Source organism: Chamaea fasciata, unplaced genomic scaffold, assembly GCF_029207755.1.
Source record: "Chamaea fasciata isolate MVZ Bird 193981 ecotype frontalis unplaced genomic scaffold, bChaFas1.0.hap1 SCAF_1, whole genome shotgun sequence".
NCBI classification, from domain to species: Eukaryota; Metazoa; Chordata; class Aves; order Passeriformes; family Sylviidae; genus Chamaea; species Chamaea fasciata.
The window spans coordinates 1,145,453-1,160,526 of NW_027094086.1; the positions used below are offsets into that span (position 1 = coordinate 1,145,453).

The 15,074-nt window shown below is 55.8% G+C and overlaps 2 protein-coding genes across 3 annotated transcripts in view; both read right to left on the bottom strand.

Moving 5' to 3' along the window:
- Positions 1-2,421: 2,421 nt before the first annotated feature.
- LOC136304405 (leucine-rich repeat-containing protein 14-like) lies at positions 2,422-8,915 on the bottom strand. The gene is made up of 4 exons (XM_066207988.1): positions 8,891-8,915; positions 6,847-7,291; positions 4,398-5,033; positions 2,422-3,086 (listed from the first exon to the last, which is right to left on the bottom strand). The coding sequence occupies exons 2-4, from the start codon at positions 7,221-7,223 to the stop codon at positions 2,513-2,515; spliced, it is 1,587 nt and encodes a 528-aa protein (XP_066064085.1). The 5' UTR covers positions 7,224-7,291; positions 8,891-8,915; the 3' UTR covers positions 2,422-2,512.
- Positions 8,916-14,196: 5,281 nt separating this feature from the next.
- Positions 14,197-15,074, bottom strand: part of ARHGAP39 (Rho GTPase activating protein 39) — a 103,055-nt gene continuing 102,177 nt past the window's right edge. For both annotated transcript variants that reach the window (XM_066208092.1, XM_066208053.1), the window contains one exon: positions 14,197-14,416. In XM_066208092.1, coding sequence (XP_066064189.1) covers positions 14,222-14,416 — 195 coding nt within the window. In that variant the 3' untranslated portion in view covers positions 14,197-14,221. The remainder of the gene's footprint in view (positions 14,417-15,074) is intronic.

Below are 15,074 nucleotides of genomic sequence, written 5' to 3' on the forward strand. Positions count from 1 at the left end.
CCCTCCCGGCGCTGCGTGCCCTCAGAGATCCCCTATAGATCCCGCCCCCCCCACCGCCGCTTCCCGCCATTTTCCCTCAGGGGCCCCCCCCCAGGCACCGGGAAAAGCGTCGGGATGAGGGAAAAAAAGTTGGGAAAGGAGGCGGAAAAGTCCCGGGATGAGGGAAAAGCCAGCGGGACGAGGTAGAAAAACCACCTGGGATGGGGTGGGGGGGAATTGGAGAAAGAGGCAGGAAAATAGCGGGATGAGGGGGAAAAATAGCGGGAAGAGGGGGAAAAAATCGTTAAATGAGGGGGGGAAAAAGCAATAAAACGAGGCGGGAAGATAGTGGGATGAGGGGAAAACCAGCAAAAAGAGGGGGGAGAACACCAAAGTGAGCTGGGAAACAGCAAAATGAGCAGGAAAAGAGGGAAACGGGGTGGGAAAATAGCGAAATGAGGCAAAAAACCCCAACGGAATAAAGGCCCAACGCACCCCGAATGAGGTGGGAAACCACCGGAGTGAAGGATAAAAAACAAAGAAATGAGGTGAAAACCCCACCAGAATTTCTTTTTTTTTTTTCCCCACAAAAAAATAAAGAAAAAAAAAATAGAGATAAAAAAAGAAAATGAGGTGGGGGAAAAAAACCAGGCACGAGGGGAAAACCACTGGGATGAAGGGAAAAGACAAAAATTATGTGGAAATGTGACGGGATAAGGCGCAAAATACCCAAAAAAAAAAAAAAAATAGGTGGAAAAAACCTCAAAAATGAGGTGGAAAAACACCGGGATGAGGAGAAAAATACCAGAATGAGGTGGAAAAACACCGGGATGAGGGGGAAATTCTGGGATAAGGCACAGAATACCGAAAATGAGGTAGAAAAAACCCAAAATGAGGGGGAAAAACCACAGAATAAAGGTCAAGATACCAAAATGAGGTGGAAAAACACCGGGATGAGGGGAAAAATACTAAAATGAGGTGGAAAACACCAGGACGAGGGGGAAATACCGGGATAAGGCCCAAAATACCAAAATTTGGTGGAAAAACCCCAAAATGAGGTGGAAAAACTACAGAACAAAGGCCAAAATCCCAAAATGAGGTGGAAAAACACCGGGATGAGGGGGAAATACCGGGATAAGGCACAGAATACCAAAAATGAGGTGGAAAAACACCCAAATGAGGTGGAAAAAAACCCCAAATGAGGTGGAAAAACACCGGCATGAGGAGAAAAATCCCCAAATGAGGTGGAAAACCACCGGGATGAGGAGAAAACCACCAAAAGGGGATGGAAACGAAGGAAATCCGGGACGATTCCTGGCTTGAGATACGATGAGTTTATTTCCATCGGAATCGGAACAGAACAGGAGCCCAAATCCAACTTTTCCCCTCCCTCAAAATCCCTCTTGCCCTCGATCCCTCCGGCGGCGCTGGAACGTCCCAGGAGAGTTTTCCACGGATTTTTCCGACGTGAATCCGTCCCACAGCGAGTTTTCCGTGGATTTCTCCGCCATGGGAAAGAGTTTTCCACGGATTTTTTTCCCAACGCGAATCCAGCCCAAGGTTAAGTTTTCCACGGATTTTTTTTCCCAACGCGAATCCAGCCCAAGGTGAGTTTTCCATGGATTTCGCCGTGAATCCAGCTCAAGGTGAGTTTTCCGTGATTTTTCCGACGCGAATCCATCCCACGGCAAGAGTTTTCCCGTGGATTTCTCCGAGGCGGCGTTCCCGTGGAAGACAACTCCTCGTGGATTTTTTCCACGGACTCCAATACTTTGGGAATTCCAACGCTTTGGGAATATCCTGCTCCAAAGGTTGGGGTTTGTTTTTTTCCTCCGTGGGATTCCCTCCCAGGAATCTGCTCCTTTTTCCACGGATCCCTGCTAGGATCCAGCTCCAGGATGAGCTTCCCGTTGGACGCACCAGGGAATTTTGGGAATTTCCCACGCCAGCACTTTGGAATCGCCTCCGGAGTCGTTCCTTTGCGAAATTCCCGCTCCGGAATTCCATCGGACATGGGAGAAGCTTCCGGAAGCTCCCCAAGGAATCCGTGCCCGGAGCTTCTCAGGAATTTGGCCGTGCAAAGCCGATCCTAATGGAAAAAACACAGGGATGGGCTGGAGAAAGAACGAAATGGGAGCGGAAAAAACACCGGGATGGGCTGGAAAAAACTCATGAAACGGGAGTGGAAAAATATCGGGATGAGGCTGGAAAAATTACCGGGATGAGAGGGAAAACTATCGGGATGGGGAGGGAAAAACCCTCGAAACCGTGGCAGAAAACTACGAAAATCGGGAAGAAAAAATTCTTCGGGATGGGGCGGAAAAAAACAACGGGACGAGTTGGAGAAATACTGAAACCAGACAGAAAAGCACCGAAATCAAGGGGAAAAAAACAAAACCAAAACCAAAACACTGGAATGAGGCGGAAAAAAAGCACCGGGATGAGACGGGAAACGCCCGGAATTTCGGGCAAAGAGGAAGGCGCCGCCTTTTTCCCGCCGTGCTGGAGGCTCCGAGCTTTTCCCCCCCCCGAGTCACAAGGAGAAATAATCCAGGGCTCCGTGGCCGTAGGGATTGTAAGTCCAGACGAGGTCGGTCCTCCCGGAATTCTTCAGCAGCTGCGAAATCTCCGCCGTGGCCGCCGCCAGCAGCTGCCCGTCCATGGGCTCCTCGTAAATCCGGCGCGATCCCGGCACTCGGCGCGGAGGCTCCGGCTTGTAACAATCCACGGGGAAAGGATAAACCACCAGGCGGAGGTCGGGCAGCTCCAGGGTTTTCCGCAGCAGATCCTTGAGCGCGGCCGTGGACAGGGAATTGCCGTAGAGTCCCAGGAAGCGCAGGCGGGAGCAGCGGCGCAGCGTGGGCAGCAGCGCGTCCAGGTGGGAGTCGGCCATGCGGCATTCCATGAGATCCAGGTGCAGCAGCGAGGCCGAGGTCTCCTCCAGGAGCAGCCGCAGCGGCTCCAGGAGCCCTTGGGAGAAGTCGTGGCCGCTCAGGTCCAACCTCTTGAGGGCCGGAGCGTGGAAGCTTTGGGAGAGGAAGGCGAGGTCGGCGGGGACCAGGGAGCAGAAGGCCAATTCCAAGCTTTCCAAGGGAGCCTGGAGGTCGCTGGCGGGAGGGAAAAGGGAGAGGTGAGGGAGGCTGCGGGAACGTTGGCGCTCGCGGGGGAAAGGCGGCCAGCGGGAGCTGGGATTGCCTCCGCGCGGCGGGGGAATTGTGGGACGGGGGAGGGGGGCGGGGAAGGGCTCCGAGAACATCGAGGCGGATCCCTGAAAATCCCGGGGTTCTGGGATCGTGGAATCGCGGGATCGTGGAGGGGCTGAGGTTGGGAAAAGCGTCTGGGAACGGCGGGTTCGAGGTTTGAGAATCGTGGAACGACGGGATGAAGGAATCACGGAATTGCGGGATCAAATCGCGGAGTCGTGGAATGGCTGAGGTTGGGAAAAGTCTCCGAGAACGTCAAGTTAGACCTCTGAAAATCCCGGGATTTTGGAGTGATGGGGGCGCGGAATTATGGGATGACTCAGGTTGGGAAAAGTCTGCGAGAACATCGAGTTTGACCTTTGAGAATCACGGAATTACGGGATCATGGAGCCAGGGAATTGTGGAATTGTGGCGTTACGGGGTCTTGGGATCACGGAGTTATGGAATTATGGGATATTGGGATTCTGGGACCAGGGAGTCATGGAATTACGGGATCAGGGAGTTACGAGGTCATGGAGCCATTAAAGTTGGAAAAGGCTTTGAGATCCTCCAAGTCCAACCTCTGGAATCCTGGAATCAAGGAATTAAGGGATCACGGAATCATGGACTGGTGGGATAATGAAATCCTGGAATCATGGGGTCATTAAGGCTGGAGAAGATCTCCAAGATTGTCAAGTTCAGTCTTTGGGAATCTTGGAATAAGGAATTATGGGATCATGAATTTATGGGATAATGGAATTGCTGAGTCGTAAAACATCGGGATAACGGGCACACGGGAATATTGGGATAATGAAATCCTGGACTCACGGGATAACAAAGGTTGGAAAAAACCTTCAAGATCATCAGGTTCAGTCTTTGGCAATCCTGGAATCACAGAACTGTGGGATCATGGAATTACGGGATATAGGAATCGTTAAGTCATAATCTATTGGGATAACGGGATGATGGGAATATTGGGATAATGGAATCATGGGATAACAAACGTCGGAAAAAACCTCCAGGATTGTCAAGTTGAGCCTTTGGGAATCCCGGAATCAGGATTTTTGGGATCGTGGAATTACGGGAAAACGGAATCACCGAGTCACGAACTACTGGGACAACGGAATCACGGGAACATCGGGATAAGGAAATCCTGGAATCCCGGGATCACTCAGGCTGGAGAAGACCCCCCAAGATCCCCAACCCTCGGGAATCCCTCCGGAGCGGGGAACTCACCAGAGGATCTGGCGCAGGTTCCCGGAGAGGCGGGAGGATCCCAGGTTGAGCTCCCGCAGGCTGGGCAGCATTCCCAGCTGCCCGGCCAGGCACCGGATCCCGATGGCCGATTCCGGCGTCGGGCGCCGCACGTCCACGTTGCTGTACTGCAGCTTGAGGCTGCGCAGCTCCGGGAAGCGCGAGAGGTGCGGCAGGATCACCGAGAGCCCGGTCAATCCCAAATTCCGGAATCGCAGATCCACCCTCCTGACGCAGGAGGGATCCATGGATTCCAGCAGGCTGACGATGCCGGCCAGCGAGAGCTTTTCCGCTTGGAACTCGCGGCACTTGAGGCGCAGCGGGCCGGCGGCCGCCGTCTGGAGCGCGTCGCGCAGGATCCCGTAGGACGTGCCGTTGACGAACAGGTCGGCGTGGACGTCCACGCCGGGAGGGCGAGGAGCCGCCGAGGCCGTGGCGGCTCCGGAGCGGCCTTTGTGCCGTTTGGATCCGCGCCTCTGGAATTCCCGCTGGTGTTTGGACACTTCCACGCAAGCCTTGGCCAGAGCCACCGTGCCCGACCACACGCTCATCCCGTCCGGAGCGCGGCCGGCCGGATCGTCCGGAACTCCCGTCACGTCCAGCACGCGCAAGCGGCAGCTGTTGGATAAAAAAAAAAAAAAAAACCCACGGAGAAGAAAACGGTCAAACCAAACAAATTTGGTTTCCTTCAAAATCCCAGAAAATTCCCCCCAAAATCCCCCCAAAACACCGAAAAAACCCAGAGAAAACCCAAAAAAACTTTAACGAACCATCCCAGAATTCCCAAAGTTCCCGAAATTCCTGATCCGTGAATTTCCCTCTCCTTCTTTTTCATCCTTTCCCTCATCCCTTTTGAATTCCCAGAAAATCAAAAAAAACTTGACAAAAATCCCCCCAAAACACCAGAAAAATCCCAAAAAACCGCAAAAAACTTTATTCAACCGTCCCAAAATTCCCAAAATTCCCGATTCACGAATTTCTCCCTCCCAACGGACGCTGGATTCCTCTCCCCAACCATCAAACCAAACCAGCGGACCTTGTGACCATCCCAAAATTCCCGATCCACGGATCTTTCCCTTCCAACAGACGTCGGATTCCTCTTCTTTTTTCCATCCTTTCCTTCAAATCCTTCAAATTCCCAAAAAAAAAATCCCAAAAAAACTCGACAAAACCCCCCAAAAACCACTAGGAAAAATCAAAAAACCCCCAAACAACTCTACAAAAATCCCCCAAAAATCCCAAACAAATCACCCAGAAAAACCCCTCAAACCACCAGAAAAACTCTACAAAAAACCCCCAAAACCCTCAAAAAACCCCCAAAAAACTCTACAAACCCCCCCAAAAATCCACCAGAAAAATCCGAAAAAATCCCCAAAAACCCACCAGAAAAATCAAAAAAACCCCCCAAAATTCCCAAATCATTCCCAAAAAATCCACAAAAAACCCACTAAAAATCCACCGGAAAAATCCGAAAAAAAGCCCCCAAAATTCCCAAAAATTCCCCAAAAATCCGAAAAAAACCCCCCAAAAGCCCACCAGAAAAATCTGAAAAAAACCCCCAAAACCCCTCCCAAAACTCCCACAAAATTCGCAAAAAAAATGCAAAAAACCCACTAAAAATCCAAAAAAAACCCCCCAAAATTCCCAAAAAATCCGCAAAAACCCACTAAAAATCCACCAGAAAAATCCGAAAAAAAGCCCAAAAAATTTCTAAAAAAATTTCCAAAAAATCCGCAAAAAAACCCACTAAAAATCCACTAAAAACCCACCAGAAAAATCCGAAAACCCCCCAGAAAAGCCCCGCAAAAATTCCCCCAAAAAATCCACAAAACACCCACTAAAAGCCCACCAGAAAAATCCAAAAAAACCCCCCAAAACCCACCAGAAAAATCCAAAAAAACCCCCCAAAATCCACCAGAAAAATCTGAAAAAAACCCCCCAAAAATTCCCAAAAAATCCCCCAAAAATCCGCAAAAACCCCCTAAAAACCCACCAGAAAAATCCGCAAAGAAACCCCCAAAACCCACCAGAAAAATCCGAAAAAAACCCCCCAAAACCCACCAGAAAAATGTGAAAAAAAACCCCCAAAAATTCCCAAAAAATCCCCCCAAAAATCCGCAAAAAACCCACTAAAAACCCACCAGAAAAATCTGAAAAAATCCCCAAAAATCCACCAGAAAAATCCGAAAAAAAACCTCCAAAAATTCCCCAAAAATCCCCAAAAAATCTGCAAAAAACCCACTAAAAATCCACCAGAAAAATCCGAAAAAAAAACCCCAAAAATTCCCCAAAAATTCCCCAAAAATCCCCAAAAACCCACTAAAAACCCACTAAAAACCCACCAGAAAAATCCGAAAACAATCCCCCAAAATCGCCCCAAGTCGCCCCAAATGCGGCGCAGCCCCGTGCGCGGCCGCCCGCGGCCCCTGACCTGGAGCGGCGGCCGGGCTCCTCCACGTCCCCGCGGAGCTGCGCCACCACGGCCAGGATGACGGCCTGCACGCACGGCTTGCACGGGTGATCCCGCAGCAGCTCCCGGCGCCCCACGAGCCGCTGGAAGTCGAGCACCGGGAAAGGCCACGCCGCCACCAGATCCCGCAGCACCAGGGGCCGCCCGTCCAGGAACGCCGCTTGGAAGAGGACGGGATAAAGGTGGGCGGGAAGAGCGGGAAGGATGGGCAGAGGGTGATGGGCCACGATGCGCCGGGCGCACAGGAACAGCAGCGAATCCGAGTAGCCCGGCGGCAGTTGACGTTTGGGGACGCACGGCGGGATCTGCGTGGAGGAGCGGCTGCGCGACGGAGCCATGGCGGAATCTCCTGCCCCGGGAATCCTGGGAGGTCCCGCCCGGACTTGGTGGGTTTTTTTGTGGGAACCTGGAGGAGAAATGGGGAAGGGAGAGGGGGGTTGGGAATAAGGGAAGGTGTCTGAGTGGAGATTCCTGAAAAATGGGAGCTCTGGAGTGTCCCCAAAAGAGTCCCGTCCTCAGCCAGGGACCCCAAAATCAGTCCAGGGATCCCCCAAACCTGGCCAGGACCCCCAAAACCAGCTCAAAGAACCCAAAACCTGTCCAAGGATCCCATAACCAGTCCAGAGACCCCTAAACCTGTCCAGGGATCCCCCAGATCTCCACAAACCAGTTCAGGGACCCCAAAATCAATCCAGGGATCCCCCAAACCGGTCCCGGGATCCTAAAAATCCCCAAATTCAGTCCAGGAACCCCCAAATCCACTTCAGGGACCCTCAAAACCACTCCAGGAACCCCAGAATCAGGTCAAGCATTCTCCAAACCAGGCCAGGGACGCCCCAAACCAGTTCAGAGACCCCAAAACCAGTTCAGGGACCCCCCAAAACCACTCCAGGAACCCCAAAACCACTCCAGGGACCCCAAACCAGTTCAGGGACCCCAAAACCAGTTCAGGGACCCCCCTAAAACCACTCCAGGGACCCCAAACCAGTTCAGGGACCCCAAAACCAGTTCAGGGACCCCCAAAAACCACTCCAGGGACGCCCAAACCAGTTCAGGGACCCCAAAACCTGTCCAGGGAACCCCCCAGAACTCTTCAAACCTCTGCGGGATCCCCCAAAAACCAGCCCAGGGATCCCACAAAGCTCTCCACACCAACCCAGGGACCCCCAAAGCGGTTTAGGGATTCCCAAACGAGTCCAGGGACACCCCAAAACCAACCCAGAGACCCTAAACTAGCCCAGAGACCCCAAAACCGGCCCAGAGACCCCGAAACCGGCCCAGGGACACCAAAACCAGCCCAGGGACCCCGAAACCAGACCAGGGAACCCCAAAATTGGCCCAGGGATCCTAAAACCGGCCCAGAGACCCCAAAACCGGCCCAGGGACCCTAAAACCGGCCCAGGGACCACAAAACCAGCCCAGGGACCCCAAAACCGGCCCAGGGACCCTAAAACCAGCCCAGGGACCCCAAAACCGGCCCAGGGACCCCAAAACCAGCCCAGGGACCACAAAACCGGTGCAGGACCCTAAACCCGGCCCAGGGACCCCAAAACCAGCCCAGGGACCCCAAAACCAGCCCAGGGACCCCCAAACCAAACCCAGGCAGCCCCAAACCCGAAACCAGCCCAGGGCACCCCCGGATCCCCCCAAATCAGCTCTAGGATCCCCCAAACCCTTCCTAAACCAACCCGGGGATGTCTCCCGGCTGCCCCCAAAATCCCACCCCCGGGATCCCCCAAAAGGCCACCCCCGCCCCGCCCTGGGGTCCCCCCAAAGCCCCTCAGGGACCCCCAATCCAGCCCGTGCCACCCACCGGCTCCTTCCCATCCTTCCCAACCCAGGCCGGGACCCCTCCCCAAGCCCCCTAAACCCGCCCGAGAGCGCCGCCAGATCCCCTGAACCCCCCCAGGGTCCCCCCCAGTCTCCCGAGCCCCCCCCGGGGATCCCCCGAACCCCCAAAAGCGGCCCCGGCGCCCTCCCCCCCAACATGGCGTCCCCCACTCACCGCCCGCCCGCAGCCCCCGCCCGCCCCTGACCGCACGGAAGCTCCACCTCCAGGTTTACGCGTGGCGTCCGCCAGTCAGCGTGCGAGATGCGCCCTAGGGGCGTGTCCTTAAGGTTGTATTGGCTGCTACAACTGTCTATCAAGGCTCATTGTTGACTCTCATTGGTTGCGCCTGTGTGGGCGGGGGCTTCAGGGCTGGCCGACGTTCATTGGCTCGTCGCGCTGTCAGTCACAATCCGCCGCCTTCCTATTGGCTAGCGCGCGGGCGGAGCGGGAGGTTCGCTCTGAGGCGGCCCCGGCTTCTTCCCCCCCCCGAGCTTTCCTCGATTCCCGATCCCCGATCCCGATTCTCGATCCCCGATCGCGATTCCCGATCCCGAGGCTACGGAGCGGCAACCGGGAGCTGAGGGCGCCGCTGAAGCGCCGGAGAAGCGAAATCCCCGCGGGAACGGCGGCGGAAACTCCGCCAGCTCCTCCTGAGGGGTTTTGTCCCTGAGGGGAAAAAGGCGGGAAAGTCCCTGAGGGGAATTGGGTTGGGTTTGGTTTGGGGGGGGGGACGGCCCGTGAGGTGCTTTTGGGGGGCTCTGGGATGGTTTTGGGGTCCTTGGGTTGGTTTTGGGGGGCTCTGGGATGGTTTTGGGGGTCCCGGGAAAGTCTCTGGGGTGGTTTTGGGGCGCTGGACAGAGGGGGAAGGTCCCTGGGCTGGTTTCGGGATTCCCTGCGGGGTTTTAGGGAGGTTTAAGGGAGGCTCGGGGTGTCCCTGGGATGGCGGGAGCGGCTGTTTTGGGGAGATTTCCCCTATAAAAATCCCCCTCTGACCCAGGTCATAAAAACACTCGCGGCTTCTTTGTCGCGACAGCGAGCGCGGGTGTTCCCCCCCCCCCCCCCACCCCCCGTTTTGTCGGCGACAGCGCTGGCGGCGACAGATAGCTGGGGGACCGGAATGCGGGGAACACCTCCTCCATCAGGTGCGGCGATAAAAAGGGTCCGGGCGGAAACGGCAGCCGGGAGGGAGGGGGTGAACCGGAGGAGCAGCGACACCTTGGGGACATTTGGGGACATCCCAAATCCCCCAAATTCCCGAATTCCCGCTCCAAAGGCACCAGGAACGAGCAGCGCTTTCCATACGGAGCTTTATTCACACGCGGGGTGAGGGGAGGAGCCCGGAGCCCCCCCCAGCCCCCCACCCCCAAAATACAGAATTCGGCGGCCCCTGAGGGGGGGACCCCAAAATCCAACCCCCCTCCCCCCCCCCTTTGTAAGGGGAGGGGGAAAGGGGAAAGGAAAATTCCCGAAAAAATTCCCGAAAGAATTCCCGGGATTTTGGGGGGAAGAAAAAAAAAAAATCCCTGGGGAAGGGAGGGGAGGGTCCGTCCCTTTAATTCGGATTTTTATTTATTTTTTTTTTCCCAGTCGTTTTTTTTTTTTTCTTTTTTTTTTTTTTATTTTAATAATAATAATAAATAAAATCCTCGAGGCTTAAAAATAAAACAACAACAAGAAAAAAAAGAAACCCCCAAAAAAAAAAAAACCAAAACTGCCGGAAAAAAAAAAAAAGAAAAGGAAAAAAAGGGGAAACGATTTGAGAATGAATGAATAATGGGCTCCCGGAAATTAATGAGGAGTTAATTGGGGATTAATTAAGCGGAGGAAAAGGAGGAGGAGGAGGTGGTGGGGGGCGGGGTCCCCTGGCAGTGAGCGGAGCTGGGAGGAGGCGCTGGGGTGTCCCCCCCACCCCCAGTTTGGGGACAACCCCCCCACCACCCCAACTTTGGGGACCTCCTCCATGGGACCCCCACCCCAGTTTGGGGACCGTCCCCACCTTGGGGACCTCCCAATTTTGGGGACCCCATCCCATTTTGGGGACCCCCTCCATGGCACCTCCTCCATGGGATCCTCCGTCCCATTTTTGGGGACCTCCCAATTTTTGGGGGACCCCCACCCCAATTTGGGGACCGTCCCCACTTTGGGGACCTTTTGCCATTTTGGGGACCTCACCCATGGGACTTCCCACCCAATTTGGGGACCTCTCAATTTTGGGGACCCCCACCCCAGTTTGGGGACCGTCCCCACCTTGGGGACCTCCCACTTTTGGGGACCTCCCACTTTTGGGGACCCCCTCCATGGGACCCTCCCCGTTTTGGGGATCTCCCATTTTAGGGACCCCCCTACTTTGGGACTCCCCCCCCCCCCCATTGGACTCCCCCATTTTTGGGGACCTCCTCCATGGGACCCCCACCCTGACTTGGGGACCATCTCCATTTTGGGGACCCTTCCATGGGACCCCCCCTCAAAATTTGGGGACCCCATCCCTGCCTTGGGGACCCCCCACCCCCACCCGTGGGACCTTCCTTGGCCTTGGAGACTCCTCCATTTTGGGAGACCTGGAGGAGGTTTGGGGTCACCGAGGTGGGATCTGGTTGAGATTGGGGTCACCAAGATGGGACCTGGTGGAGGTTTGGGGTGACCAAGGTGGAACCTGATGGACATTTGGGGTCACCATGGTGGGACCTGCTTGAGATTGGGATCACCAAGGTTGGAGCTGGAGGACCTGGAGGAGATTTGGGGTCACCAAGGTGGGACCTGGTTGAAATTTGGGGTCCATCAAGGTGGGACCTGGTGGAGGAGCTGGAGGAGGTTGGGGAGCACCAAGGTTGGACCTGGAGGAGTTTGGGGGGGTGCTCAGGTGGGACCTGGAGCAGCTGATGGTGCCCAGGTGGGTCCTGGAGGAGCTGGAGATTTGGGGGAACCAAAGTGGGGACCTGGAAGTGGTGGGACCACCAAGGTGGGACCTGGAGGAGATTTGGGGGCACCGAGGTGGGACCCGCTGGAGGTTGGGGAGCACCAAGGTGGAACCTGGTGGAGATCTGGGGTCACGAGGTTGGGACCTGGAGGATGTTGGGGCACCAAGGTGGGTCCTGGGAGATCTGGGGCACCAAGGTGGGACCTGCTGGAGGTTGGGGGGACACCAAGGTTGGACCTGGAGGACCTGGAGGAGATCTGGGGTCACCAGGAAGGGACCTGGAGGAACCTGGGAGGTGCTCAGGATGGACCTGGAGCAGATGATGGTGTCCTGGAGAAAACTGAGGGCACCAAGGTTGGTCCTGAAGAAGATTGAGGGCACCAAGGTGGGACCTGGAGGAGGTTGGGGGGCACCAAGGTGGGACCTGGAAGTGGTGGGAGCACCAAGGTGGGACCTGGAAGAGATTTGGGGTCACCAAGGTGGGACCTGGAGAAGACTGGGGGGCACCAAGGTTGAACCTGGGAGAGGTGAGGGCACCAAGATGGGACCTGGAGAAGATGATGGACACTAGGATGGGTCCAGGAGGAGCAGGAGGAGATGATGGACCCCAAGGTGAGACCTGGAGAACCTGGAGAAGAGGATGGGCACCAGGATGGGTCCTGGAGGACCTGGAGGAGATGATGTGCACCAGGATGGGTGTAGGGAGAAGAAGATGGTGGACACCAGGATGGGTCCAGAAGGGTCAAGCAGAGCTGTCCTGGGTGGGTTTTGCAGGACCAGGAGGAGCTGGTGGGTGCCAAGGTGGGTCCGGGAGGAGATTGAGGCCACCAAGAGAGGCTGGGCAGGATCTGAAGGAGGTGAAGGTCCAGGAGAAGCTGGAGGAGATAATGAGGGCCAAGGGGGCTCTGGAAGGACCAGGAGGAGATGATGGACACCAAGATGTCTCCAGGAGTTGATGTTGAACCCCCAGATGGATTCAGGAGGACCAGGAGGAGATGATGGACACCAAGATGTCTCCAGGAGTTGATGTTGAACCCCCAGATGGATTCAGGAGGACCAGGAGGAGATGATGGACACCAAGATGTCTCCAGGAGTTGATGTTGAACCCCCAGATGGATTCAGGAGGACCAGGAGGAGATGATGGACCCAAGATGGCTCCAAGAGTTGATGATGGACCCCAAGATGGGTTCAGGAGGACCAGGAGGAGATGATGGACACCAAGAAGGGCCCAGAAGATCCAGGAGCAGATGGGAGGTCCTGGGACAGGTCCAACAGGGCCGGGCAGACCCGGTGGGTGCTGGGACAGGTCCTGGTGGTGCCAACGTTGGTGGGACAGGATGGACACGGTGACACCTGGGGACATCCAGCCCACCCAGCTCCTCCAGGACGGACAATCGGCCACCACAACCCCACCTCGGGCCACCACTCCCATGGGGACACCTCCCAAGTCTCTTCCCTGTGGGGGACAGTTGTGGTCCTCTGGTGTCCAGGTGAACTTCTCCCACCTTCCCAACCCCACGGAGACCCCCCAGAGCCGGGATGTTCCTCGGGACACCCCAGCGAAGAACCAGGCAGTGACACAACTGAAGGTCGGGATAGACCTCAAGGACTTCTCCTCGTCTCCGTGTCCAGGCGGGAAGGGACGGAGACAACTGCTGGATGTCCCCTGTCCATGAGGTCTGGCTGGAGATGGAGCTCACCATGTGGTGGAGCTGGAGAACCTTCTGGATCTCCCAGTTCTTGGTGGAGATGGAGCTCACCACGTGGTGGAGTTGGGGAACCTCATGGACCCCCTGGTTCTTGGACATGGTGCTCATCACGTGGTGGAGAACCACTTGGACCTGGTTCTTGGTGGAGATGGAACTCACCACGCAGTGACGAACCTCACAGGCCTCGTTCTTAGTGAAGATGGAGCTCACCACGTGGTGAAGAACCACATGGACCTCCTGGTTCTTCATCTTAGTGGAGATGAAGCTCACCATATGGTGGAGAACGTCATGGACCTCCCGGTTCTTGGTGGAGATGGAGCTCACCACGTGGTGGAGAACCTCATGGACCTCCTGGTTCTTGGTGGAGATGGAGCTCACCACGTGGTGGAGAACCTCATGGACCTCCCAGTTCTTGGTGAAGATGGAGCTCACCACGTGGTGGAGAACCTCATGGACCTCCCAGTTCTTGGCGATGGAGCTCACCACACAGTGAAGAACCTCATGGACTTCCTGGCTCTTGGTGGAGATGCAGCTCACCACGTGGTGGAGAACCTCATGGACCTCCCGGTTCTTAGTGAAGATGGAGCTCACCACGTGGTGGAGAACCTCATGGACCTCCTGGTTCTTGATGGAGATGGAGCTCACCATGTAGTGGAGAACCTCATGGACCTCCCAGTCCTTGGTGGAGATGGAGCTCACCACGCGGTGAAGTTGGAGAACCTCATGAACCTCCCAGTTCTTGGAGATGGAGCTCACCACTCGGTGAAGACCCGCATGGACCTCCTGGCTCTCGGTGGAGATCGGTGCCACCACCTGGGGACTTTGACCCTCGGAGGGGACGGGGCCGGTGGCGGGGTGGGGACAGCGCGGTGGCGGCCGCTATAGGACGCCCTCCATGAAGCTGGTGTCCAGGTGCTGGATGAGGACACGGATGAAGGACATCTCCTTGCGCGTGTTCTCGAAGATGACGCGCGGGTCGTCCGATTGGCAGCGCAGGCAGTTGGGGGCCATCACCATGGCCAGGTTGTTGACGTCCATCTTGGTGACGGCCACGTTGGCCGGCTGCACGAAGACCTGCAGGTGGTGGGAGGAGAAAGGTGGAGGTCAAGGGGTTGGTGGGAGATGGGTGGAAGGACCACGTGGACCTGGTTCTTCGCCATGTGGAGAACCCAAAACCACCTCAGGAGAAGGAACCAGGAGAGTCACCAGGAGCATGAACATCTGGAGTGGGTGGAGGTGATGGGCTTGGTGGGAGATGGGTGGAAGGACCTCATGGAACTCTGGGATGGAGGAGATTGGGGTCACCACATGATGACCATGAAGAACCCAAAACCAGGGGCACAAATTCCTGGGGTGGGAGGAGGAAGATGGAGATGATGGGATTGGTGGAACTCCTGATCCTTGGCCACCACGTGGTGACCTTGGAGGACCCAAAGCCACCTCTGGAGAAGGAACCAGGAGGGTCACCAGGGGCACAGACTCATGGGGTGGGAGGAGGAAGATGGAGATGATGGGGTTGGTGGATCTCCTGGTTCTTAAGGGAGATGGAGCTCACCACGTGGTGACCTTGGAGAACCCAAAGTCACCTCAGGAGAAGGATCAAGGAAGGTCACCACGAACACAAACTCATGGGGTGGGAGGAAGAAGATGGAGATGATGGGGTTGGTGGAAGTCCTGGTTCTTGAGGGGGATGGAGCTCACCACGTGGTGACCTTGGACCACCTCAGGAGAA